The sequence below is a fragment of the Capricornis sumatraensis genome, chromosome 7, assembly GCF_032405125.1.
Source record: "Capricornis sumatraensis isolate serow.1 chromosome 7, serow.2, whole genome shotgun sequence".
Lineage (NCBI taxonomy): Eukaryota > Metazoa > Chordata > Mammalia > Artiodactyla > Bovidae > Capricornis > Capricornis sumatraensis.
In genome coordinates this window covers 116,151,958-116,179,240 of record NC_091075.1, presented here as the reverse complement: position 1 = coordinate 116,179,240, position 27,283 = coordinate 116,151,958, and the positions used below count along the sequence as shown (strand labels likewise).

Below are 27,283 nucleotides of genomic sequence, written 5' to 3'. Positions count from 1 at the left end.
GCCCCGAGAAGGTCAGCGGCCAAGGCCAAAGCCCGCCTGGAGCAGGACGCCTGGCAGCTCTTGAGTGGGCCAGGCACCCCCTCTCAGGATTTGTTCCAGATTTGACAATTCAGGAAAAAAAAAAAATCCACAGTCAAATAAAAAGGAAGAAGAAGAAACCCAGGGCTAAGCTGAATTTCTTGTTTTCCTTTTCACTCCCAGCCAGCGCCAAACGCTGCGTGGGAGCCACATGAAAAGGCATCTGAACAGGCCTGTTTCAAAGCCATAACGAGCTTTTATGCTGCAGCCTCTCCAGTTTGCCTTCTATCACTCCTAGACTTTTATTGCCCCTCTGGCGGAGGAGCTTCCAAGATCCAGGAGCCGAGGACAGATGGCAGAGGGGGCGGGTCAACGCTGGTCACGACCGCTGCTCCCCCCACCGCAGCCAGTGTAGTTTGGGGGTTCTCTTCCCTTTACAGACTTTCAATCCGGTGAAGAGGCCGCCTGGGCAGGGTGCAGGCCGGTGAGGGCCCCTCCCCTCCTGCCTGTTCCCACCCCCACCTCTCGGTGCTGTGCAGCCAAAAACAAGGGCTTTGCAAAAACGAGGGGGGCAGTGCTGTGAAACAGCTGCGATGCACCTCCCTCCCAGGGGCAGCCCTGCAGCGCGGCGGGGCCCTGGCCCGTGGACCCGAGCAGCTCACAGCCAGGGAGGGCTTACAGAGCCAGGGCCACAGGCCTGCGGTTCCCTCTGTGAGACGGGACAGCAGGGTGATGGCGAGTCGGAGGGGTTGCTCCTGAAGCCTGGGAAGTGGGGCATCTCTGCTCCTCTCGCCCACCTCCCCGCTCCTATTTCTCCATGCTAGGCCAAGGTGTCCTTCCGGGTACCACTAATCCTGCAGCCCCGCATGAGAAAACCTTCTATTGGCCCGAGGTTCCGAGCTCACGCAGTGCCCAGCATCAGTCACACGGGGATCGATCAGTATTTACCGCTATTACCTTCATTCTGAGTTTGTCTCCCCCACACCCGGGTAAATGTTTACAAAACCTGAGTAGACATTTACTAGAATTTGGGAAACAAAGGGAAACGTATAAAGGGAGTGAAAGTTGCCTGTAGTACTGCTCCCAGAGAAACCTGATATAAACATTTAAAAATGTTTACTTCTGGGCTTGTTCCCAAATGTGATTCATATACTTTCTCAAGTATGGTTTATAGCTTGCTCTTGCGTGTTATATGAGGAGCATGTCTCTCTGTTGTTACAATTATTTATAAAGACCACTTTTAGTGACTGCATGATATTCCCTTTTGTGGATGTACCATATTTCACTGAATATTTCCCCACTTGGTGAGCTTTTTAGCATCTCCAGCATGATGTGCAAAACAGGCATAAACATTCCCAGACATGGATCTCTGTGTTCTCTGTATTACCACAGCATAAATCTAAAAAGGGAAATTGCTGCATCTGAGAGAAGGAACATTTTTAAAGTTCTTGTTACATTATGTTCCTTTCCCCCAAGCAGAGCTAGAGGGCGCTCGTTTCTCTCCACGCACTGAGACCAGTCTTTTAAAAATCCTTGGTGTTTAGAGAGTGATAAGTAATATACAATTTTCCCCTTAAATTATTCATATTATTCTTCTTTTAAAAGGAAAGTTAGAAGCAGAGACATTTGTTGACTCCATTTCTAAACAAAAGACATTAAAATATAACACATATGTACATGTGTTTCCATGTGTGTGTATACTTATACCGGTTTCCCAAGTGGCTCAGTGTAAGGGGTCTGTCTGCCAATGCATGAGCTGTGGGAGAGATCCCCGGGTGGGGACGATCCCCTGGAGGAGGAAATGGCAACTCCAGTATTCCTGCCTGGAAAATCCCATAGAGGAGCCTGGCCAGGTACAGTCCATGGAATCCCAAAGAGTCTATGGGGTCACAAAGGACATGACTGAGAGGCTGAGCGCACGTGCATACACACAGACACACACACAGACACACACACAGACACACACACACGTCTATATGTCTGGAGAAATATGTGGAAACATCAGAGTTGCCAGTGTTTGTTATCAGGTAGAATTAGGTTTGATTATAATTAATATAGGGGCTTCCCCGGTGGCTCAGAGAGTAAAGCCCCTGCATGCAATGCGGGAGACCCGGGTTTGATCCCTGGGTCGGGAAGATCCCCTGGAGAAGGAAATGGCTACCCACTCCAGTATCCTTGCCTGGAGAATCCCATGGATGGAAGAGCCTGGTGGGCTACAGTCCATGGGGTTGCAAAGAGTCGGACACGACTGAGCGAGTTCACTTCATAAGTAATATAAACTGCAAAAAAAAGTGACTCAAATGAGATAGAAACTCATTTTCCCCCAAATGTAAAAGGATTCCAGAGGTAGACATCCCAGTGTAGAAGCTGGAATCACCCGGGACAGAGTCGCCAGGAACAGAGGCTCCTTCTGAGTCACCGTTCTCCTGCCCAGTTCTGCCCCATCTATTGATGGTCTGGGATGATTGCTAGAGCTCCAGCCAGCCATCTTGTCAATGTGCAAGGCAAAAGGAGGGAGAGAGGAACGAGGAGGGAAAGGCTAGTCTTTAAAATAGGGCTCTGAGAAGTCTCCCAGACCTGACGATTCCACTCAGTCTCACTGGCCAGATTTCAGAAATGACCACATGCAGCTGCAAGGGAAGCTGTAAAATCTAGCCCCAGCTGGGAGGCGAGGCGCCAGCTAAGATCTAGGGTTTGTTAGACTAAGACGAAGAATGAGAATGAATGTGCAATGGACAAAGTTAGTGGAGGTGATGCAGTTCCAGCTGAGCTATTTAAGATCCTAAAAGATGATGCTGTGAAAGTGCTGCACGCAACATGTCAGCACATTTGGAAAACTCAGCAGTGGCTACAGGACTGGAAAAGGTCAGTCTTCATTCCAATCCCAAAGAAAGGCAACGCCAAAGAATGTTCAAATTACCATACAGTTGCGCTCATTTCACATGCTAGTAAGGTAATGCTCGAAACCCTTCAAGCTAGGCTTCAGCAGTATGTGAACTGAGAACTTCCAGATGTACAAGCTGGATTTAGAAAAGGCAGAGGAACCCGAGATCAAATTGCCAACATCCACGGGATCAGAAAGAAAGCAAGGGAATTCCAGAAAAATATTTACTTCTGCTTCACTGACTACACTAAAGCCTTTCACTGTGTGGATCACAACAAACTGTGGAAAGTTCTTAAAGAGATGGGAATACCAGACCACCTTACCTGTCTCCCGAGAAACCTGTTTGTGGGTCAAGAAGCAATGTTAGAACCAGACGTGGAACAACATACTGGTTAAAAATCAGGAAAGGAGTATATCAAAGCTGTATACTGTCACCCTGTTTATTTAATTTCTATACAGAGTACATCATGTGAAATGCCAGGCTGGATGAATCACAAGCTGGAATCAAGATGCCGGGAGAAAGATCAACAGCCTTAAATATGGAGATGATACCGCTCTAATGGCAGAAAACAAAGAGGAACTAAAGAGCCTCTTGATGAAGGTGAAAGAGGAGAGTGAAAAAGCTGGCTTAAAACTCAACATTCAAAAACTAAGATCATGGCATCCAGTCCCATTACTTCCTGGCAAATAGATGGGTGGGGGGAAAGTGGAAGCAGATTTTATTTTCTTGGGCTCCAAAATCACTGTGGATGGTGACTGCAGCCACGAAATTAAAAGATGCTCGCTCCTTGGAAGGAAAGGTATGACCAACCTAGACAGCATATTAAAAAGCAGAGACATCCCTTTGCCAACAAAGGTCTGTATAGTCAAGGCTATGGCTTTCCCAATAGTCATATACTGATGTGACAATTGGACCCCAAAGGAGGCTGAGCATGAAAGAATTGATGCTTTCAAACTGTGGTGCTGGAGAAGACTCTTGAGAGTCCCTTGGTGCAACAAGGAGATCCAACCAGTCCATCCTAAAGGAAATCAGTCCTGAATAGTCATTGGAAGGACTGATGCTGAAGCTGAAGCTCCAATACTTTGGCCACCTGACGTGAAGCACTGATATTTGAAAAGACCCTGATGCTGGGAAAGATTGAAGGCGGGAGGAGAAGGGGTGACAGAGGATGAGGTTGTTCGATAGCACCACTGACTCAGTGGATATGAGTGTGAGCAAATTCCAGGACATAGTGGAGGACAGGGAAGCCTGGTGACTGCAGCCCATGGGGTTGCAAGGAGTTGGACACAAATGAGCGAAAGTTCCTACAACAGTGGCCTTGAGGAATGAAGTGAGATTGTCACGGAAAGGAGGAGCGGAGTGGAGAGCAGGCAGAGATGGTATATATGTTGGCGTTATTCCATTAGTTGTAGTGAAACCATTTTAAAGAAGTGCTCTTGGAAGGCTTAAAAACATTTTAGTAAGAATGATAGGGGAAATGTCCTCATAGATTTTTACATAAAATTTAAGGAACAGCTGAATGAACCAAAATCTTCACCAAATTCTTCCAGCACTTTGAATGTTGCAGCTCCAAAGCCTCCAAGCTTTCTGATAACAAATCTGCCTATAATCTTACTGATGGTCCCTGTATGTGATGAGTGACTTGTCTCTTGCCGCGTCCAAGATTCTTTCTTTGTGTTTCCACAGCTTGATTATAATGTCTTGGTGTGGAACTCTTAGTGTTTATGCTACTTGGAGCTCACCAAGCTTTTAAAGACCTTAATAGTTATATTTTCATCAGTTTTAGGGAAGTTTCGGGCTTTCAGAGACTCCCTCTGCCCCTTTCTCTTTCTCCTTCTCCCGGGACTTCCACGGCTGACTTGATGATGGCCCACAGTCTCTTAGACGGAGTTCACTTTTCTTCCATTTTTCCCTTTCTGTCCCCCAGGTTTTATCATCTCAATTGTCCCATCTCCAGAGTTCTCTGCTTCTTTCTTCTACTTGCTCACATCTGGTTTTGAATCTCTCTAGTGGATTGTCCATTTCGATTATTGTTCCTTTTAGCTTCAGAATTTCTTTTTGGTTCCATGTGTTCTATCTATTTTTTGGTACAGGGGCACGTTAGAGATACTGTGGGTTCAGTTCCAGACCACCCCCAAAAATCAAACATCACAATAAAGTGAGTCACACAGATTTCTTTGGTTTCTCAGTATATATAAAAGTTACATTCACACTATCCTGTAATCTATCAAGCGCGCAGTAGCATTATGTCTTACAAAATGTATATACCTTAACTCAAAAGTACTTTATTGTTAAAAAACAGGTAACCACCATCTTAGACTTCAGTGAGTCATAATCTTTTTGCTGGTGGAGGGTCTGAACTAGATGTTGACAGCTGCTGTGTGATCAGTCTGGTGGTTGTGGCAACTTCTTAAAATAAGACAAAAATGAACGATGCAGCATCTATTCACTCTTGCTTTTTTGAATAATTTCTCTATAGAATGCAATGCCGTTTGATAGCATTTACCCACAGTAGACTTCTTTCAAAATTGGTATCAATCCTCTCAAACTCTGCCATTGCCACACCAACTAAGCTTGTGTAACATCTAAATCTTTTGCTGTAATTTCAGCAATCTTCACAGCATCTCCACCAGGAGTAAATTCCATCCAAGAAATCTTTCTTGGTCATCCATAAGGAGCACCTCTTCATTCCTTGAAGTTTTATCCTGTTGCTGCTTCTAAGTCGCTTCAGTCGTGTCCGACTCTGTACAACCCCATAGACGGCAGCCCACCAGGCTCCCCCGTCCCTGGGATTCTCCAGGCAAGAACACTGGAGTGGGTTGCCATTTCCTTCTCCAATGCATGAAAGTGAAAAGTGAAAATGAAGTCGCTCAGTCGTGTCTGACTCTTTGCGACCCGATGGACTGCAGCCTACCAGGCTCCTCCATAGCTTGCAGAAATTCAGTCGCATCTTCAGGCTCCACTTCTAATTCTGGTTCTCTTGCTGGTTCTACCACAAAAGTCTTAAACCTTTCAAAGTCGTCCATGAGGGCTGGACTCCACTTCTTCCAAACTCCTATTGATGTTGACACTTCGACCTCTTCTCATGAATCACAAATGTTCTTAATGGCATCTAGAATGGGAGATCCTTCCTAGAAGGGTTTTGATTGACTTTGCCCAGATCCATCAGAGGAATCACTGTCTATAGCAGTTATAGCCTTGTGAGCTGTATTTATTAAAAATTAAGACTTGAAAGTTGAAATCACTCCTGGATGCATGAGTTGCAGAATGCACCCTGTGTCAGCAGGTGTGAAGCCAACACGCTGACATTAATCTCACTGTATATCCCCATCAGAGCTCTTGGGGGCCAGGTGCACTGTCAAATGAGCAGTGATATTTTGAAAGGAATCTTTTTTCAGAGCGCTAGGTCTCAAGAGTAGGGCTAAAACAGGCAGTGAGCCACACTGCAAATAGATACGCCGTCATTCAGGCTTTGTTTCATTTACTGAACACAGGCAGAGTAGATTTATCATGATTCCTAAGGGCCCTAACACTTTCAGAATGGTAAATAAGCATTGGCGTCAACTGAAAGTCATCAGCTGCATTAGCCCCTAACAAGAGAGTCAGTCAGTCCTTTGAAGCTTTGGTGCCAGGCATTGACTTTTCCTCTCTACCTATGAAAGTCCTAGATGGCATCTTCTTCCAACAGAGGCTGTATGTCTACAATGAAAGTCTGTTGTTTAGTGTTCAGTTCAGTTCAGTCACTCAATTGTGTCCGACTCTTTGCGATCCATGAATTGCAGCACGCCAGGCCTCCCCATCCATCACAAACTCCCGGAGTTCACTCAAACTCATGTGCATCGAGTCGGTGATGCCATCCAGCCATTCCGTCCTCTGTTGTCCCCTTCTCCTCCTGCCCCCAATCCCTCCCAGCATCAGAGTCTTTTCCAATGAGGTAGCTGCCTTAATTACTAACCTTAGTTGTCTCTGGATAACTTGTGGCAGCTTCTGTTAGTGCATCGGCTCTTGCTTTGTCACTTTGCGCAATGATGTTATGGAGACGGCTTCTTTCCTCAAACCTCATGAACCAGTCTCTGCCAGCTTCAGACTTTTTTCTGCAGCTTCCTCACCTCTCAGCCTTCATAGAATTGAGGAGAGTTAGCGCTTGCCTTGGGCTCCCCTGGTGGCTCATATGGTAAAATGATCCGCCTACAATGTGGGAGGCCTGGGTTCGATCCCTGTGTTGGGAAGATCCCCTGGAGGAGGGCGTAGCAATCCACCTTGGTATTCTTGCCTGGAGAATCCTCGTGGACAGAGGAACCTGGGATTGCAAAAAGTCTGACATGACTGAGCTGCTTAGCACAGCACAGCACTTTGCTCTGGGTTTCGGCTTTGTTTAATGGAATGCTGTAGTTGGTGTGATCTTCTATCCAGATGATTCAGACTTTCTCCAGGTCAGTGATGAGCCTGTTTGGTTTTCTCCATATCCGTGATAAGGCTATTTGTTCATGTGTTCATAGGAGTAGCACTTTTAATTTCCTTCAAGAACTTTTCCTTTCAATTCACAACCTGGCTGTTTGCTGTAAAAGTTCTGACTTTCAGCCTGTCTTGGATTTCAACAGGTCTTCCTCACTAAGTGTAATCATTTCTAGGTTTTAATTTAAAGTGAAAGAAGTGTGACTCTTCCTTTCACTGGAACACTTAGAGGCCATTCTAACGTCAGTTTGGTATGTCTGAGGGAATAGGGAGGTCAGAGGAGAAGGACAAAGATGGGGGAATGGCTGCTCAGTGGAGCAGTCAAAACACACAAAATGTCTATCAATTAAGTTGGCTCCAAGCAACTATAGCAGTCACATCAAAAGTCACTGATCATAATGAATATGGTAATAATGAAAAGGTATGAAATATTGTAAGATTTACCAAAATATGATGCAAAGACAAAAAGCAAATGCTGTTGGAAAAATGGCCCAATAGACTGGCTCCATGCAGGGTTGCCACAGACTTATAATTTGTTAAAAAGAATGCAGTATCTGCTAGGTGCAATAAAATGAAGTATGCGTGTATTTCTAATTCATTAGTACATTGCTTTCCTGACTGTCTCCCGTTTCTTTTACTTCTTTGAGCATCTTGCAGGCAGTTGTACATTAAAGTCTGTCTAGCAGGTCTGCCGTCTGGCCTTTCTCAGAGGCCGCTTCTGCTGGCGTTCTCCCCTTTGCATGGATGGCCCCTGCTTTGCTTGCCTTGTGGTCTCCTTGCTGTTGAAAACTGGATATTGGAGTCTAGTAATGCAGGAACTCTGGAAATCAGATTCCCCCTGCCCCCTCCAGGGTTTGCTGGCTTTTTTTTGTTTGTTTGTTTGTTTAAATTTTGATTTTATTGCTGCAGGCTGTGTGTGTCTTGGGAATCAGCCTGAGGTATAAACTGAAGTTCTCCTCAAGTCTTATCTGAGCGTGAGCTTTTTCCTGGGCATGCTTGGTGACTTTCTAAATCCCTCCATATGGCGGTTGCTTCTGAATGTCCTCATCCCTAAACTGTTGTTCAGTTGCTAAGTCATGTATGAAGCTTTGTGACCCCATAGACTGCAGCACGCCAGGCTCCCCTGTCCTTCACTATCTCCTGGAGCTTGCTCAAATTCATGTCCATTGAGTTGACGATGCCATCTGATCATCTCATCCTCTGTCCTTAAATGTTGGCTCCCAAAAGGGAAAAGAAGGAAAATAAATGTGGGGATGGGGGTGGAAACAGGCTCTGGCTGTAAGACCAGCAGGACCCTATGGGGCCTTCCCAGGACAGACCCTTCCCCGTATCCTCAGCTTTAGCTCCTCTCTGAAGGACCTAGATAATAGTGTCTGACGTACAATCCCTGAGTTGTTTTGCAGATGCTGAAACCACCACCAAGTGGAAGAAATTAAGTACTTCATGATCACGAGCATATAGCCCCAGACCTGCTGGTGCCCAGGGATTAGCGTCACGAATCCTGCAAGCTGTGTGTCCACAGCTCCAGGAACACGTGCACGGATGCTGTCCTGCGGCTGAGGGGGAGGTCAGGAGAGACGTTTAGCTGCTACCTTGGGAAGAGCCAAAACTGTGGAAATTAATGACTTACCCTCCAAGCCTTCCCCTGGAAGCTGCAAGCCTTGGAACAGACCAGAAGTTCCAAAATCATTACATCAGGAGGGTTCTGCCAGTGTGACTGTTGCCCAAGTGAGAAGACGGACTCCGTGCTTCCACCCCACCCTCTTCCCTGATGTCACTTTCTCCTTCATTCCTACACTTTACGGACTTTATTTTATGTGAACATATTACAGAGAAAAGACTATTTCACTTTAAAGTAAATCTGCATTCACTTTATGCTCATGAATGTTTTTATAGAATCTGTAGTTGTTTGGGTTTTCCCTCTCTTTGGTCTGTTTGTAGCCTTTGTCTGATTTTTTTTTCTCTTAGGGAACTTGAGTATTTTTTAAAAATCTCTATAAGTGACAATCTAAGCAAAGAATAAAAACTGTTTACCCATTTTAGTTTTCAGAGATAGGTGAATTAAAACGACAGAATGAGGCCATTTATATCTTTTTAAGTAGAAGGAAAATAGAATTGATACGACACAAAATTTGGCAAAGCCATGTTAAAACAGGCCTATTCTAACTTTGCTGGTGGCAAGGTGGAACCCTTTTAGAAAGCAGCTAAGCTCCACAAATGTTTATATCCTTGGTCCAGAAATTCTTTTTAGACTAACTCGTGAAAATAAAAAAATAAATACCTGTGGGTGTAAATATATTCCTAGCACCACAGTTTATAACTGTGAAATATGGAGACGACCCAGATACCCAAACAACAGGAGTCTGGCTTAGCTGAACAAGGCACGGTTTCCTGAGTTGAAAGTTTTGCCGTCATTTAAAAGGGGCTATCATGTATCATTTGGGAAAAATTCTCCCAAGACATTGTCATGTGAAAGCCAGGCTGCAAGACAGAGTGACTGCAATGATGCAGCTGCAGAAAAGTCGCCTTTGCTTGGGGCCAGGGGCCAGAGGCCAGGGGCCAGGGGCCAGGGGCAATCGAACAGGGCTGGGGGAGGGGAGGGAGGGAAGGAGGTGGGGAGGCTGTGGTGAGTTCCCCTCGGCTCTGGTTTCTGTTGTTTTCATGATGTTACTTGGGCCATTAATGAAAGAAAGAAAAAAAAAAAGATGGAAATGGTTTGAGCAGAGGAAAGAGGCAAGAGTCACAGATTCACCGTATAACAACAAAATCTGATTAGGAAACTCAGTTAGGTAGCTCTCCACGTTGCTGGTGGGAACACGGGGTCTGGCTGCTCTCCTGAATTTGGTGGAGAGGAAGCAGCCTGCTGCCTGGGTGGGCAGCGTGCTCACAAGACCGAATGCGGCCTTGGGACACCCCACGCTGGGCTCGGGGTCGGGGGATGACCCCTGAGAGCAGCCTGACTTGTGCATCACCCCCCACCCCTGGCCCATTCCTGGTCCTGGGCAGGACCTCTGAGTGAGGACGCTTAGTGCCAACACGAACGCCACCCCTATGAGGAGCTCCTCGGTCATCCTTTGAAGCTGGGTGATAGGAAGGACTGCCTCCTCTCACCTGGCCCCCACCCTCTGCCCTCCAGCCAGGTCTCTCTGGCCCCAGGGCTTTTGCACCTGCACCGTCCTACCCCTGAACAGCTTTCCCCCAGCCTTCGGGCTTCAGAGCAAACACCCGCCTCAGGGAAGCTTCCCCCATCCTCTGTCACTCTCTGGCTTGGCCTCTTATCCCCTTTACAGCACACACCACAGCCGGCAATTATTCCACACATTTGTCTGCCTGACTTTCTGCCTGTTTCCTCTGAAAACCCAGCCAGGGAAGGAATTTGAGGTGTCTGACTCACAGCTGTAGAGTCAGTTCCCAGCTTATATGTGATGCTCAGTAAGTGTGTGGGTGAGGAAAGGCTGCCTCTATTTGTGTTTCCGAATTATGCACATGGAGTGGAAACATCCTCCGGAGGGAGACGTAGCCGGAGGCTGGTCTCAGACCCCCTCACCCTCGACCTCAGTGTGAAATGTGCTTTGGCTTCTTACCAGCTGTGTGACTTCAGACAGGGTACTTAGCCTCTCTGATCTTCAGTCACTTCCTTTGTAAAACTGGAATACCATACCAGCAGGGAGGGGAGTGTGGAGTTCACTCTGAAACAGGGTGGGGGCAGGGTCTGGGCAGCCTCCACGTCCCTTGCTTGCCAGGACTTCCCTGGTGGCTCAGATGATAAAGAATCTGACTGCAATGCAGGAGACCCAGGTTTGATCCCTGGTTCAGGGAGATCCCCTGGAGAAGGCAATGGCAACCCAGTCTAGTATTCTTGTCTGGAAAATCCCATGGACAGAGGAGTCTGGCGGGCTACAGTCCACGGGGACACAAAGAGTCGGACATGACTGACCAGCTCATACACACATACACACAAGGGGAAGGAAGTAGCATTGATTGAGCACCTACTGCATACTAGGCACCATAGTAGACAGCTGGAATGCAGTGGTGAATAAAACAGAAACTGCGCCCCAGCCCCACCCTGAGTGTCAGGAAAGAGAAGTGTAAGGTGTGAGCAGGACCAGCCTGGAGGCTCAGTGGGAGGAGATACTGCTCTGAAACATCACGCGTGCAGGAGTCTGGGGAAAAGGAAGAACAGGCAGAGGCAGGAGCGTGGTGGAGGCCCTAGGACAGGATGCCGCTGGGCACGTGCAAGGGTGGAGTGGAGGGGGAGGGGAGTCACTGCAAGGAGCAAGGCCCCCTCGCTCTTGTCCGTCCTGACCTGGCCATCACCAGGCACCTGCAGGCCCCCGAGTCAGCATAGGCTCAGGACACAGCTCAGGGCCAGGTGGAACAGGGAACCCACTCTTACCTTTGGCAACGCATACTTTGGCAGCTTCATCAGGACAAAGTCATTGCGGCGGTAAGAGATGTAGTATTTGGTCTGGTTTGTTGTGGTTGCCTAACAGGAGGGGAAAAACACTCTTTTAAGGGGCTAGGTTTCCAGTTAAGCAAGACAGGTCTTCATGAATGAAGAACTGCACGTTGTGTCTCAGCTGGTGAAAATGCCCTTTTATGTTGCTTATATGTGCTTTGCTGGAAATAGACGGACTCCTATTCATCCTTCAGAGCCCCATACCAAATGCCCCACCTCTGGGAAGTCTTCCTCCTCCTCCCTCAGTTAGAACTAATCTCCTTCCCTTGTGCTCTTTCAGCACTTTGCTTCCCTATATCTGAGTTACAGTACAAGGGAAAGAAAATTCTGTTCCCCAGAACTTCTCTTAGTGAGAGTATTTGGTGAGCTGCTGAGTGGGGGAAGAGCCGGGGCAAAGGTAAGTTCAAGTCACATAAGATGCCGCCAAAACCCAAGGCAGGAGGAGCAGAATGACAGGCACAGCTCCTGGGATGGCCACGTGTGTGACATAAGACAGTTCATTGGCATAAAGGCCAGCAGCTCCACGAGCTGTGGTCACTTCCATTTTACAGATGAGCAAAGTGAGGCCCAGAGCTGGAGTAACTTGTCTCCCATGGGACATAATGGGAGAGCCAGGAGAAGAGCGGCATTTGCTTCTTTGTGAGGAGGAGGGAGAGGGGAAGAGGAGCAAGGGGGCAAACAGGCGATGGGAGACGGATTGGGCCAGGGGCTGGACAGAGCCCTGTGGCCCCTGACCTCAGCCCCTAGCCAGGCACGCGTCTCTCCTGTCTGACGCACACAGAGTCACCAGCGGCAGACCAGGCCTCTGCGACAGAGCTGAGAGCCGTCACGATCACGCCTGAGCACCGCCAAGGCTGAGCACAGGGGTGGCTCCTTCACCCCACTGCAACTCAGCTTCTTGAGCCCCCACTCCTAGACCTGGCCCCCGAGCTGCCCGATCATGGTGCCCCCTGCTTCCTTGTAGCACCCCAGTCCTCCCTGAGCCCCCTTGCATGGCCCACCCTCAGCCTGGCCAGGCTTCCCAGCACCTCTAACCAAGCCTCCACCCCGACTCAGGGCCCCCTGCTGCACAAGGACCAGCCCAGCCCATTCAGCCACAGCTGTGCCCCCAGGGTCTCAGGCTGGGGTGGTGGCGGACCAAGCAAAGTGTTTCGAAAACACTCCATGTGGGACTGATGTCAAAGAAGCTGATGCCACTGTTGTTCCAACACTCAGCAGATGTTTGAGAAATGCAGTGGGAGGTGCTGAGTACACCCTCCCTGCAGACTCCAGGGTCTACGGTAAACAGGAAAGGATGCCAGTGTGGCCTGGGCTGCAATGAAGGAAGGGAGAGAGAGCTGGGGGCACTCCAAGGAGGCAACCAGAGGGCTGAAGTAGGCGGAAGCCAAGGAAGGCTTCCTGGAGGAGGGGGTACATGACAGAGTATTGGAAGAGGAGGTGGGGAAGGGGCCATGAGCGTTCCAAGCCCAGGGAAGAGCACGTGCAAACAGACGGAAGGTATGGGAAGCCGAGGGGCCTCAGCAGTGGGTGAGGGAGAATGAGCGCAGGGCTGGGAGTCGGGGCTGGTGGCGGCAGGAGCCTCTTACGGACTGCCCTAACGGCGGCTGTGACACACCCTGCCAGTTCCAGCCCCCACTCCACAGGAGGTGCTGGCCCACTCTGCTGGGGTGGTGAAGTGTCTCTGAGAGGGGGGAGCCTTCGGTGGAGAGAGCACCCAGCCAGTGCCCTTAGGGACCGTCTCCATCAGAGCCTGTGGTATGATCTCCTGGGATCCTAGTGGGCAGAACAGGGGCCGGTGAATGAGAGTAGCGGAAACCCTTTATCTCACCGCCGTAATGACATTTCCAAAGATTTGAGTTGTCTCGGAGGGGATGGGCTGTTTTGAAAGGAGCGAGTTCCTCACCAGTGGAAGTGATCAAGAGCTGGTATGACCAGGTGCTCCCTGGAGCCTCTGAACAGTCAGATCCCACGGTTTTGGAGGGTGGTCCCAACTGTGATCTGAGAGCCAGGCAGCAGGGCTTGGTCCCTGGGCTGTGGACGGCTGACGCCCAGTAGCCAAGAACAATGACCAGAGAGAACCCATGCCAACTCAAAGCCACCAGAACCAGATGGAGCAACATGGGCTCAGGCTTGGGGGCCCTGAGCTGTGGGAGGGTCCTGGTGGGCAGAAGGGAGAAGGAGCGGATGGCAGCCCTGCACCATTCGCCATCTGGGGGGCGGGCGCCTCACCACAGGGGCAGCCGGAGCTGAAGTAAGTAGCACTTGAAGGTAAAAGGCCGTTTCATGGCTTCCTGTTGGAGTGATTCCATTTCCCCCAGAGTGGCTTATATTCCACATCACCTCCTGCCAGTTTCCAGGAGCCCGGAAGCAAGCGCACCTTAACGAAGATGTAGTCGTCTTGCACGGTCAGAGAGCCGCGGTCGATGGGCCCCGCGAAGGGCGTCGTCCGTGTGTTATCGGAGCAGTTGTGGACCCGGCAGGTGACATAGCGAAAGCCTGCAGGAGACAAGAGGCAGCCACGCGGGGCGTCAGATCTCAAAATGCCCAGACGCTAGCTGACGGAGTCAGACGCAGCCCCAGACATGACCAAGTGCTGAACCTTCTCACTTTGTGTTCCGATGCCACCGCCGCGGATGTTGTTTGTGGGTCTGAATTTTAAAGGGTTGGCCCTGAGATGACTACACCTGCTGCTGAGTGGGGGGTGGGGGGGTGGGGGTGGGGCTCTGTGCCCGGCGCTCTCCTGTGAGGAGCTCTTTCAATCCTCAGGACCATACTCTGGGGGGCGGGGGGATCCCATCTTCCAGATGCAGAAACTGAGGCTGAGCGAAGGGCCACCCGGCCAGCCTCCAGGCTTTTCCCAAAGAAAGGCTCAATGGAACACAGCTATGTCTGCGTGTTTACGCATCACGCACAGCGCCTTCACACTACCATGGCGGTCTTGGGCAGCATAGGCCGCACGGCCAGCCAAGCTGAAATGTTTGCCAGCTGGCCTTGATGGGAAGCGTTTGCTGACCCTGGGCTAAAGTCTCGCAGGAGAGCACAGCTGTGTGAGTAGGACTAGGTCCGCGCTCTGCCCAGTGCACCCTCTGCCTGCAGACACAACACCTGTGCCTCCCTGGACACCTGGACCCCCTCTCTGGGAGAGGGGCCGCAGAGCAACCCCCAGAGGTGTGGGCAGGAGATCCCCACACAAGCCCCAGCCACTGGCCTTCCCCGGGCCCAGCGGGCGTGTGGCCACCAAGAGAAGGGACAGTCCAGGGCCACAGTGCCTGTCATGGCTGGGACCCCTCCCGCCCTCCAGACGTCTCTCCACTCACACAGGTGGGTGTGAGCAGGGACTCAGGGGTTCTTTCCCCACTAGATTTAGGCAAACCCTTTCATCCTTTTTGAAATATCTATGGTTGAGCAAATTGAACACCAGCTTTGCCTGGAGACTCCCGTTTCCATCAGGCCCTCTGTCTCTGGGATGGGGGGCCCCCGGGAAGTTGCCTGGAGCCTCTGCCTTGGGGACTCAACTCTCCCACATGTGGGCAGGAGCAGAATTAACCACAGGGGCCAAATGGAGCCCAGCCAGGGGCTTAGAGACACCAGCACCTTTGGGGGCATATCCTGCCCACGGCCTGGGGTAGTTGGGCAGCACAGAGAGTGCCAGGGGGTCGGGCTGGGGGCTGGAAGCCCTGCCCTAACTCACCGGCAGGGACCCCTGAAACAGTGCGCACAGTAGGCTCGCAATCAGCCATGGCTGTGCCACAGCCCGATTCGTCTAGAACCGCGTCCTTCTCCCCTCTAAACAGGCCAGTCACTCCCTGTGGTCAACACTGAATATCCTGTTGCGGGCTTGCCTGGCTGGGCATGCTGTGGAGTCGAACCCAGGCCAGACTCAGTGGACCGTCTGCTCAGTCGCCCACTCACTCATTCGCTCGCCCACCCGCCCACTCGTTCGGCCACGCCTTCGTCCGCTCATTCGCTCGCTCACGTCACGATGGTCAGGTCCTCCCTGCTCCAGCTCTGCTGCCAGCAAGACAGACAAAGGCCACCTCTCGCGGCGCAGACGGTCTGTGCAGTGGGAGAAGGGCTGACCCACAGCCCTTGCTAATCTCTGTGGCGTAAACCACTCTGGCTGCCGAGGTGAAGTTTCTGACCACGGGGCTGAGAAGCGAGGTGGGCGCTCGGCTCTCGTGAACAAGCCCCAGTGAGACAGCAGTGACCGTCCTCCCGTCCACAGCCTGCACTGTCACCCCAGGGGCCTTCCGGGGACAGGGCCCGGCCTTCCCACAGGGGCAATGGCGGGGGCCAGGGTGACCTTGGGGAATGGTCAGTAGCTCAGGCTGGCTGGAGGGTAGGCGGGGTGGCCAGTGCAGTGGGTCCTAAAGGCCGGGATTCTGTGCCACCAAGCTCGGCTGGATGGGGTTCTGCACCGGCTCCAGACCCCATGACTGAGCTCAAGAAGCAAAGCAGAAGCAACAGTGACGCTGCCCTGCTTCCTGCAGGACAGGACAGGGGCGTCCAGGGAAGAGCCGAGGGCTTGGACGTGGCAAGGGGACCCCCCTCACTTGATGACCCACGCTGCCCCAGGCTGAGCACTACGCGTGGGACCCATTCCACAGAGAAGGATGCTGTGGGCAGGGAGCTGAGGTCATTTCCAGGGTCACCTAGCTGCCACATAGAGGGCTGGGAGCTATCTCCAGAGCTGTGGTCACCAACCAGGACTCCGGTGCCTGGCACTGAACCCGCCCTCCATGTGCTACAGCAGCTTGCACTTGTCGGCACCCACTGTAGGTGAAGCGTGGCCCTGCCCAGGTCTGAATGCCAGTAGAAACAAAGGAGGTCCTGCCAGGCAAGGGGCAGGGCTGTGTCTTGTCCACCTGTGGGTCCTCAGCAGGGTCAGCCCTGGGCCTGGTCCACAGGGGGCTCAGCCAGTGTTTGTTGAGCGAAGACACAACCTATAGGTCCTACTGGCTGTGAACATTCCGTGGTTCTGTCGGCAGTGAGCACAGAGGACCTTCCTCATAACGGGCGTGGCCCCTGGGCTCATCTGCCAGGAAGGCTCCTGCCCCCTGGAGCCAGGGGAAGCCATCAGAGTCCCTGCCCCACTTCAACACTCAGCAAGTGCAAGGCGGGGATCGGGGCTGAGAGATGGGAAAGCACTCAGTGCTCAGGGGCCAGAACAAATCGCCCTCTTAATAGACTTTTCCACTGGAGCGGAGCTTCTTGACTTCGATTTATCCCTGGCTGGAAAACAACCACATTTAAAATTATGCCACAACATAACACAGCGAGGGCAGCTGTTCAGGGCCAGTCGCCAAGGACAAGGGTGGCCGAGCCTGCCATGGGGTGAGCACTCAGGGTGCCTGGCTCCTAAATCCTCCCCGCTTACCTCCTCCGAGGTCCTGGGCCTCCAGGTGGACCAAGTCAGGGTCAGCGTCCACCCCAGACACAGCCCTGGAAAAGAACGGCAGAGGTTGGCTTTGGAAACGAAGCCCCCAAGCCCTTCCTCCCGGGCCTGCCTGCTGCCAGAACCCCTGGGAGCCTCGTGGCCTGCTGGGTCCAAGGCTCAGAGGACACGGCCCTCCCCCAGAGCCCAGCTGCTCCTGGGAGGCCGACGGAGCCTCCACTTCTGCCTTGCTGGGCATTCTTCCGTTTACAGTAGTTTAGAGAAGACCTGTGCGTCCATGTCTGTACGTGTGTGCATGCATGTGCGTGTGCACACGTGTGTTAGTGATCGAAATGATCTTAGGAGGCAGGAGAGGCCTGGGAACATCACCCTAGTCTGGGGGCTTCCCTGATAGCTCAGTTGGTAAAGAGTCCGCCTGCAATGCAGGAGACCCTGGTTCGATTCCTGGGTCAGGAAGATCCGCTGGAGAAGGGCTAGGCTACCCACTCCAGTATTCTTGGGCTTCCCTGGTGGCTCAGCTGGTAAAGAATCCGCCCGCAATGCGGGAGACCTGGGTTCAATCCCTGGGCTGGGAAGATGCCCTGGAGAAGGGAAAGGTGACCCACTCCAGTATTCTGGCCTGGAGAATTCCAAGGCCTATACAGTCCATGGGGTCGCAGAGTCAGACACGACTGGACCAGGGGTTCAGGCAGCACAGGACACAGTGGGGACCATGGCTGGTGTCAGCAGAGTGCTCAACGAGGCTGAGAAGAACGGGAGGAAGACGCGTCACAGGGGCTGGGGCTACGTCCTCCGTGGGGGGCGAGGCGAGTGCTGCCCCCTGCCCACCCAGCACGGCACACAGGAGGTGAAGTGCAGGTTTTCCACCTGAAAGGACACTTCGGGATGATGTGCTGTGGTTGGTCCAGGGTTTCCCAGATTTTACTGGTTCCCCATGTCAACTGGACGGTCACCTTCTGTCTGTCCACCCCCTTTAGAACCTTCTGTCTGCTTCAGCCGTCTCTTAGGCGAGAACACCCAGGAGGTCATGGGTGTGATGAGCTGACTGCATGTGTTATAATGTACATTCCAGCCGATATGACTGTTCCAAAGGTGTCCACCAGCTGACCCTCACGGACACCGACCTGACCCTCACGGACACCGACCTGGTTGGTGCAGCACAGTTACTTTGCTGAAGGGCAGACTGAGAATCTGGCACCGAGTCTCACTGCAGCAGAGTGTCATCAGCGGCGCCACTCACTCAGAGCCCCGGACAGGCATCCCCACGGCCCTTCCAGGCCAGTGAGACGTCCCCGCAGAGCACTCAGCTCCCACTGCGGACAGCCCCTGGCCTCACGCTGGCCCCTCGGTTCTCAACCCAACGCCCAGCAGGCTTGGCGCCGGGGTCCCTGTGTGCTTCGTCTCCTCCAGGGGCCAGGTGGTCCCTGCTGGACATGGGAAATCCACAGATGCTCGGGTGGTGGGAAGTGCAGTCAGAGCGTTTAAGTGTGGGAGCCAGCATCAATCACGCCGACCCTCCGGACAGTCTCGAGTGCAAGGCGAAGTGTTGATTTAGGCTTGCTGAATAGGCCATCTGTAAGCTCCTTGGAAGGAGGCCTCCTGCGTGACATTTTCCTCTTTTCTGAATAAAGTCAGACATTGTTCCCTACCAGGAGCGCTGGCGGGTCCTCAGCTCAGCAGAGGAAGTTTAGTTTGACCATCCGTCATCTGTGAATGGGGTAATAACACCCAGCCTATGGCTCGCTCACTCATTCACTCACTCATTCACTTTCTCATGCACTCATTCATTCACTCATTCATCTATCTCACTTTTCATTCATCCATCTCACTTTTCATTCATCCGTCATCTGTGAATGGGATAATGACAGCCCGCCTGTGGCTCACTCACGCATTCACTTTCTCATGCACTCATTCATTCACTCATTCATTTATCTCACTTTATCTCATCCATTCATTCCCTCTCTCATCCCCTCTCTCTCCACCGGAGTCTCTCCCCTGCCACTTTCCAGCGGGTCCACACACCAGGCCCAGCAACAGGCTAGGGGCATGGTGAGCCTGAGGTCCCTGCCCCTAGAAACCCTCGACCGCAGGTCTTGAAAGACCACGTGACCCTCTGCACTTACACAGCTCAGATGGAGCCTGGCTCCCTGCGGGAAGGGACAAGCGCTGCCCCCTAGACCTTCTTGTTTGTCAAGGTCCCCAAAGCTGGTGTCTGGGGAAGGCCCTCGGTCTGCTGTTTGGAAGCAGCAGTTGCTTGAGAAGACCTGTGGCTGAGCAAGCTGTTGGAAAAGCCCATAGCTCTGGGAGCCTGGGGAGTTGAGAGTTACTAAGGAAAGCTCTGATGCAAACAATTCCGCTGAACCCTCAAGACGCCCACCACCCGCCTCCAGGGCTGCAGCGGTCACCCCCTCTCCTCCCCTCAGGACAGAGGCCCTGCCTCTCACCCCCCACCTGGCAGGCACTGGTGCTCACGGAAGAGGAAGGCTGAGGCTTTATGGGTGGACCTGGGCTGGAGTGCCAAGGCCAACTTGGAAATGCCTGGGGAATGCAGGAGAGCAGATTGCTCGGCAGCGCGGCCAGGGGCATGGCCACTGGCCACAAGCAGAAGCAGCCGTGGCCTGGGGTTGCTGCTTCCGCGCGGTGTGACTGAGGACACCTGCCCTGGCCTCTCTCCGCGTCCCCCTCTGTCACATGAAGGGGAGACAGTCGGGGTTGTTGTGTGGATTTCATAAGATGATGCACTTGGACCTGTGGTCGGCACCTGGTGGATGGTCAGTGTTCACAACGCGGCTGCTGCTGGGAGGCCCTCACGATTCTGTCCCAGTGCCATTGAGAGACTAGCAGGGAGGTGATGAGCCAGAGTCATCACGGTCCCAAAACACAGTAGGTGTCCCAGTCCCTAGCCATGGCCCCAGGAGGTCAATCTAATGAGCTCACTTGCTTAAGTGTCTCAAAACGTGAAGGCCTTAGAACGTGGGGCTTTGGCAATTCCCGCTGTCAGGTCAAGGACAGAAGCTTGGGGAAGAAATCATTTGATTTGCCCGAGATAACAATGTGTCCAAATGAGCACAAACTCTTCAGTGTCTGTGGGCCGCTTCCCTCGGTGACTCCAGAGGTCTGCCTGGGACTGGACGCATCAGTGGAGCTGCCAGCTCTGCTAATCTCCCAGGCCTCCAGCCCAGAGACTGCCCCCTCCCCGCCCCCTCCCTCTCCTGTCCCTTCCTTCCTCCTAGCCCCTCCCCTTCTCCTAAGCCTTCCCATCTCCTAGCTCCTCCCCTCCTCCTAGCCCCTCCCCTCCTCCTGACCAACTCCTGCCTCCTAGCCCCTCCCACCTCCTAGCCCCTCCCCTCCTCCTGACCCCTCCCACCTCCTAGCCCCACCCCTCCTCCTCATCGCTCCCAGCTTCTGATCCCTTCCTCCTCCCGGCCTCCTCCCTCCTCATGACCCCTCCCTCCTCGTGGCTCCTCCCTCCTCCTGGCTTCTCCCTCCTCTTGATCCCTCCAACCTCCTGACCCCTCCCCTCCTCCCAGCCTCTCCGCACCTCCTGACCCCTCCCCACTTCCCTGAGCCCGTGTTGACAGGAATGACAAGGCCTGAGACTGGTGCCCTAGTTTCTGAGGAAGACCCGGGCCCTCTCGAGGGCAGGCATGTGGTGGAAGGCGCACCGACAGGCCATTGCTCCGGCGGAGAGACCAAGGCTTCCCTTCTGCCGCCTGAGGCCCTGTGTCAGCCAGCTAGTTCCTGGTCCTGATTGGCATAAAGGCACTGAAGAGGCAGCGGGGTGGGCAGGGAGTTGCTTCCACGTGTTTGTCCTGTGGAGACAGGACTGTGGCCTGGCGGGGAGTCCATGTGTTAGTGTGTGGCCCGAATGAGATTCGAAGCAGAGAACATGAGTGTGTGTGTGCGCACGTGTCCACACTCAGGAATCACACCTTGGTAGAAAGAGCTTGTCTCTGTGTGCACCTCTAGAGGCCGCGGGAACCCTGCGCTCGGCTCCCTCTCCCTCTGCCCGCGGACCTCGGCCAAGTCTCATCCTCTGTGGGCCTCATTCGCTCTCTCATCCAACAGGCATTTCCTGAGCACCGGAGCGCCCTCGCTGGGTCAGTGAGACCAGAGAGCTACCTGCGCAGACCGATTTTGATCAGCTCCCAAGAGATGACAGAAATGGGGACCAAGCCGGGGCGCTGGCTGGGGCTGCACAGCTGGGCAGTGAGTCAGGGGCTGAGTCAGGACCAGGCCAGGGGGAGGGAGGGGACATGCGAGGAGGGAGGGGGCAGTGAGGGGGAGGGAGGAATCAGAGGGGAGGAAGGAGGAGGCAGAGAAGAGGAGGGAGGGGGCAAGGGAGGCGGGAGGGGGCAGTGGGGAGGAGGGAGGAATTAGAGGGGAGGAAGGAGGGGGCAAGGGAGGAGGGAGCGGGCAGGGGAGGCAGTCGAGGGAGGCAGAGGAGAGGAGGGAGGGGCAGAGGAGGAGGGAGGGGGCAGAGGGGAGGAGGAAGGGGGCATGGGAGGGGCAGTGGGGAGGAGGGAGGAGGGAGGAGGGAGGGGAGGAGGGAGAGGGCAGGGGAGGCAGTGGGAGGGGCGGTGGGGAGGAGGGAGGCGGGTAGGGGAGGGGGGAGGGGGGGAGGGGGGCAGGGCAGATCTGCGAGGGGGCAGGAGGCTTGCGAGTGTGGGTCCTGTGCCAGAGTTATGGGCATTAGCGTCCCCGTCTATTGTTGAGGAAGCGGAGGCCCAGAGAGGGAGACTCACACGTAAACAAACACACACGTGGCCGGGGGACGCCGAGTCCCAGCCCTCTGCCGTTTCTGACACCACCCAGCAGAGCAGAGAGGGTGCCCTGGAGGCCCCCCGGGTGAGGAGGGCAGGGCTGGGGGCCCCCGGGTCCCGAGGGGCATGCTCACCAGAACACGTGGTCTTTGGTCACTCGCTCCTGCAGAAGGGTCCACTTCCTCCCCAGGTCAGACGACACGTAGAGCTTTAGGGCAGAAGGAGCAGAGAGGAAGGTCTGGTTATGACTGAGGAGCGAGCCTCTTCCCAGAGGCCCATGTGCCCTGGACGCGGAGCGCCCCGCGGAGGTGGGTCTTGCTCAGCCCGGCGGGAAAGCGGGGAGGGCAGGCCCTGCGCTCTAGGTGGCTGCAGACCAGCCTCCAAGAAGCAGGTCAAGTGGGAACTCCACACAGGGCCGTTCTTGACCCCAGGCTGGCCGAGACGACCCTAGAGACGGCGGGTGCGGGTGTGTGTGGCAGAGGTCCTGGGCACAGTGTGACTGGGTGCAGGCACGTGGGAGGGACCTGAACGTCCCTTAAGCTCTCATGGGGGCTGGGCGCTGGGGAGGAGGAGCAGGAAGGGAGAGCCGGTCAGTGCTGGAACAGCAGCGCCCATTCTGCAGGCTGGCTGGGGCCTTGACCGCTACAGTGACCCAGGGCCTGCACTTAGGGTTCATGGTCTGCAATCACTGACTCGAAAGACCTAATCCTTTCAACTTTGAACTTGAGGTTTTGTGAGTGAAGCCAGGTGGAGCAATGAGCTGACGTGGGACTCGGGGTCCCTGGGGGGTGTGTCGGCCCCACCATTCTCCTGGACAGAGCTACCCGGGGCGGAGCGGAGACCACAGGAGCCAACACCCCACGCCCGCCTGGTCCCTCAATCCTGATCTGTCCTGGGTCGACCCACACTGTCAATCTGGGTGCCTGGACCTCCTCGCCCTCTTGCCAACAATGGCCCTGACCGCTGCAGATCCCACGGCTGCCTGGGAGAGAAACTTGCGGAAAATGTCCCTTCTGTCTTTGCCACAGCCGCAGAAAAGCAGCAAGCTCCTGCACGAGTGCTTCCTCTTTGCCGAGAGCATCTCCGAACCTCCTAACCTCTGGGACTTGTGAGAAGACACCCTCTTCAGGGAGCTGTCCCTGCCGTGAACATCACCAAGAGCCTCGAGAGTCACTCTGAATGGTCGTCTGATGGACACGCTGGGACTCTGGCAACAATTGTGAGCACTTGTTCCTTTTTTTTTTTTTTTTAAAGACTGACTCCTCCAGTTATTTTTCAAGTGTCTTTAAGTTTTTGGTACATTTTGAACAATAATTTTATTTGTTTATTTTTGGCTGTGCTGGGCCTCCATTGCTGCCTGGGCTTTCATTTAGGTGCGGCAAGCAGAGGCCACTGTCCAGTTGTGACACGGGGGCTTCTCATTGCAGGGGCTTCTCTTGCTGCAGGGCATGGGTCCCGGTGTGCAGGGGCTTCAGGAGTTGCGGCACGTGAGCTCCGTAGTTTCGGTTCCTGGTCTCTAGAGCACAAGCTCAACAGGTGTGCTGCACAGGCTGAGTCCTCACGGCACGTGGGATCTTTCCCCGACCGGGGATCGAACCTGCAGCTCCTGCACTGGCAAGTGGGTTCTTTAGCATGGAGCCACCAGGGGAGCCTGGTCCTTTCCCATAAACTTGGAGTTGCTCAGCTGCTCTCCTCTGCTCTCACCTGCAGGGAGAGAACGCCCAGTCTGCGAGGTTTTCTTACCCGAAGAGGCTGAGTCTGCATCTTAGTGCGTCTCCCGCTCAGTGCCGGTCGCCTCCCCAGCTACCCCTCCGGGGCTTCCCAGCCCTGGGCTGCTTAGAACCAGAGGCCCTTTCGCAACTTTCTCAACAGGCTCCCATTGTGTTCAACCCTCGCTCTTTTCTGGGTCCATCGCTTTCCTCGCTCTTGCCTCTTGGCCTTCACACATGCTGTCCCCTCCACTTGGAACAGCCCTCCTCCCCTCTCCCGCCCCCAGGCTGACTCCTCTCCCTGAGGGCAGTCTCGCTTTACCCATCTGCAAATTGAGAGGGCATGGCTCAGACCCTCAGGCAGTATAAGTGAATGAGAAAGGAGATGGTAGCTGTCAGTTTCCAGCTGCAAGTTATGAAACCCCCTGCTTAATGGATGGTGGGCTTATTTCCATCGCTGCCGACGCTTCTGTGTTTATGACACCTGCCCGGAACTTTATGAAGCCTTTCCAATTTGCTCTCGTGGGAGGTGATTTCAGAGTGCACAGCCAGTCGCTGCAGAAATAGAACATTTCTGCTGAGTAAAAGACCAATACCAGTGAATACACAAGAATAAACACATCAGGGACGTCCTAGTTACCACAGCTAAAACCTGCTTGGCAGCATCCTGGGGATGAGCGGGCTTGCTCTAGACGAGGCTTCAAGAGACGGAGTGGAACGGTGTGCCGTAGCACGTGCTGCTCTGATGTAAGGATGAAACCGATCGAGAGTCAGGACGAGGGAGAAATAAAGGAGGAGCAGGGGGAGGAGGGCGGAGGGAAGGTGCATTCGCGGACACGTGTGCCGGGGGTCTCACACAACTCTCAGAAGCGCGGCAATTCCACCCGGCGTTCAGCGGCAGGCTGGAGATATGGTTGGAACTCAGCACCCTTTTCTCCCTTGCTGTAGGGTACCTGGTCATGCCGCAAAGGCTGCAAAGCTGAAATCCAGCGTTGCTCAGACTCCCTCGAAGCTAGACTTCTGGGTCAGACAGACGCACCCGTGCGAGGTTTGGAAGGCCAGAGTGCCATGGAATCAGTTCCCTGCGGCCTTGGCCATCTATTTCTTGAAATACAGTTTTGATGTACAATGTCATGTTCGCGTCAGCTGTACGGCGCAGTAACTTATACATATATATGATTTGTTTATAAATAATGTATATAATTTTTTTATATACATTCCCTTTCCCTTCTCCGGGGGATCTTCCCAACCCAGGGAAGTGAACCCAGGTCTCTCGCATTGCAGGCAGATTTGTTACCAGCTGAGCCACCAGGGAAGCCCAATGTATATAATCACATATAATAAATTATATATGCTTTATATATCTATGTTCTTTACTTTTCAGATTCTTTTCCTCATAAGTTATTTCAAAACGCGAGTCTGGTTCCCTGTACTATGCCGTAGTTTCTTCTTATTTATTTTATATATAGTAATGTGTATATACGGAGAAGGCAGTGGCACCCCACTTCAGTACTCTTGCCTGGAGAATCCCAGGGATGGAGGAGCCTGATGGGCTGCCGTCTATGGGGTCACACAGAGTCAGACACGACTGAAGCGACTTCAGTTGCGCTTTCCAGTTTCATGCATTGGAGAAGGCAATGGCAACCCACTCCAGTACTCTTGCCTGGAGAATCCCAGGGATGGAGGAGCCTGATGGGCTGCCGTCTATGGGGTCACACAGAGTCAGACACGACTGAAGCGACTTAGCAGCAGCAGCAGCAGCAGCAGCAGCAGCAATGTGTATGTATCTTAGGCTTCCCAGGTGGCGCTAGTGGTAAAGAACCTGCCTGCCAATGCAGGAAGCGTAAGAGACGTGGGCTTGATCCCTGGGTAAGGAAGATCCCATGGAGATGGGCCTGGCAAACCACTCCAGTATTCTTGCCTGGAGAATTCCACGGACAGAGGAAGCTGGTGCGCTACAGTCTATAGGGTCGCAAAGAGTCGGACACGACTGAAGCGACTCTGCACGCACGCATGCGGTGTCTGTATAATCCCAACCTCCTAATGTGTTCTCCCTCCTTCAGTAACGGTGAGTTTCTTTCCTACGTCTGTGGGTCTATTTCTGCTTTGTAAATAGATTTATCCGTGCCTTTGTTTTTAGATTGCACATGTGCGTGCTGTCGTATGGTACTTGTCTTTCTCTGTCTGGCTTACTTCGTATGATAATCTCTAGATCCAGCCATGCTTTCGCAAATGGCATCATGACATTCTCTCTTACTGCTGAGGGATGTTCCACTGTGCGTATGGGCCGCCTCTTCGTCATCCACTCCTTTGCCGATGCACGTTCAGGCTGTTTCTATGTCCTGGCTCCTGCAAGCAGTGCTGTAGTGAACACTGGGATACACGTGTCTTTTCAAATTATGGTGTGCTCTGGATATATGCCCAGGGAGTGGGCTTGCTGGATCACGTGGTAACTCTGTTTTGCTGGCCAGCAAGGTCATGGGGACGTGCTTGGCATCCATCTTCCGGTCCTGGGGGCTGGAAGGGCATTTGTGGTGGAGGCAGCCGCAGGGCCAATCACGGGCTTTGTGGACGTTCCCAGGCAGTGTGGGCTGCGGCAGTGATGACTTCAGATGCCTGGACCCCAGCATCAGCTGCGTGTTCTTGATCTTGGTGACCCCAGCAGAGCTTCTGGTACTCTGCCTTCCTCTGCTGGTCCAGATCCTCAGGCTTCTGGGAGGATCCTTGGGAGTCTGGTCTGAAGCCCCCTTCCAGAGGCCCAGCAATTTAGAGAGGACCCAATTGCCCTAAATCCTAAATCCTTCTTCTACTTAAAATATCCAAAGTGAGGTCTCTTTCCTGCCTGAGCCCCATCAGACACAAAGGTCGGAGCGAAAACGAACACACTCAGAGCTGCGAGATTCTCACTGCTTGCAAAGCTGTTCTCCTGACCACAGATCCCCTCATCCCTTCTTAGGAGAGCTCTTGTCTGCCCCACCACCAACCCCTGGAGGATTACTGGGGCTCATTTTCCTTTCTTTTCTTGTGCAATTATCTCTGTTGCTCGGAAGTTCTATTAAAAAGTAAACTTACATCCTGACGCATTCTCTAAGCCCCTGTTCAACCCCCTTTCTCCAGGCAGGCTTCCCTGATTGGCCAAGGTGTCTTTTCTCCTCTACTAAGTTGTCAATCCTAAAGGAAATCAGTCCTGAATATTCACTGGAAGGACTGATGTTGAAGCTGAAACTCCAATACTTTGGCCACCTGATGTGAAGAGCTGACTCATTTGAAAAGACCCTGATGCTGGGAAAGATTGAAGATGGGAGAAGGGGACAACAGAGGATGAGATGGTTGGATGGCATCACCAACTCAATGAACGGTGAGTTTGAACAAGCTCCGGGAGTTGGTGATGGACAGGGAGGCCTGGTGTGCTGCAGTCCATGGGGTTGCAAAGAGTCGGACGCGACTGAGCGACTGAACTGAACTGAACTGAAGTTTCTGGAAGGCACTCTCATGCTCAGGCCAATTTCTCACAGTGCTGGGAAGCGAGGAGGCTCTTGACAGGAAGCAGGATAAAACATAAGAGTGGGTCTACTGATGTCTTAGAGGTTAAGTGCCCA

General features: G+C 53.1%; 1 protein-coding gene across 1 annotated transcript in view; it reads right to left on the bottom strand.

Moving 5' to 3' along the window:
- Nucleotides 1-27,283, bottom strand: part of SORCS2 (sortilin related VPS10 domain containing receptor 2) — a 506,368-nt gene that overhangs the window by 56,578 nt on the left and 422,507 nt on the right. The window contains exons 5-8 of the mRNA XM_068975604.1: nt 22,110-22,183; nt 17,195-17,259; nt 14,195-14,313; nt 11,755-11,844 (exon numbers count right to left, since the gene is read on the bottom strand). Coding sequence (XP_068831705.1) covers nt 11,755-11,844; nt 14,195-14,313; nt 17,195-17,259; nt 22,110-22,183 — 348 coding nt within the window. The remainder of the gene's footprint in view (nt 1-11,754; nt 11,845-14,194; nt 14,314-17,194; nt 17,260-22,109; nt 22,184-27,283) is intronic.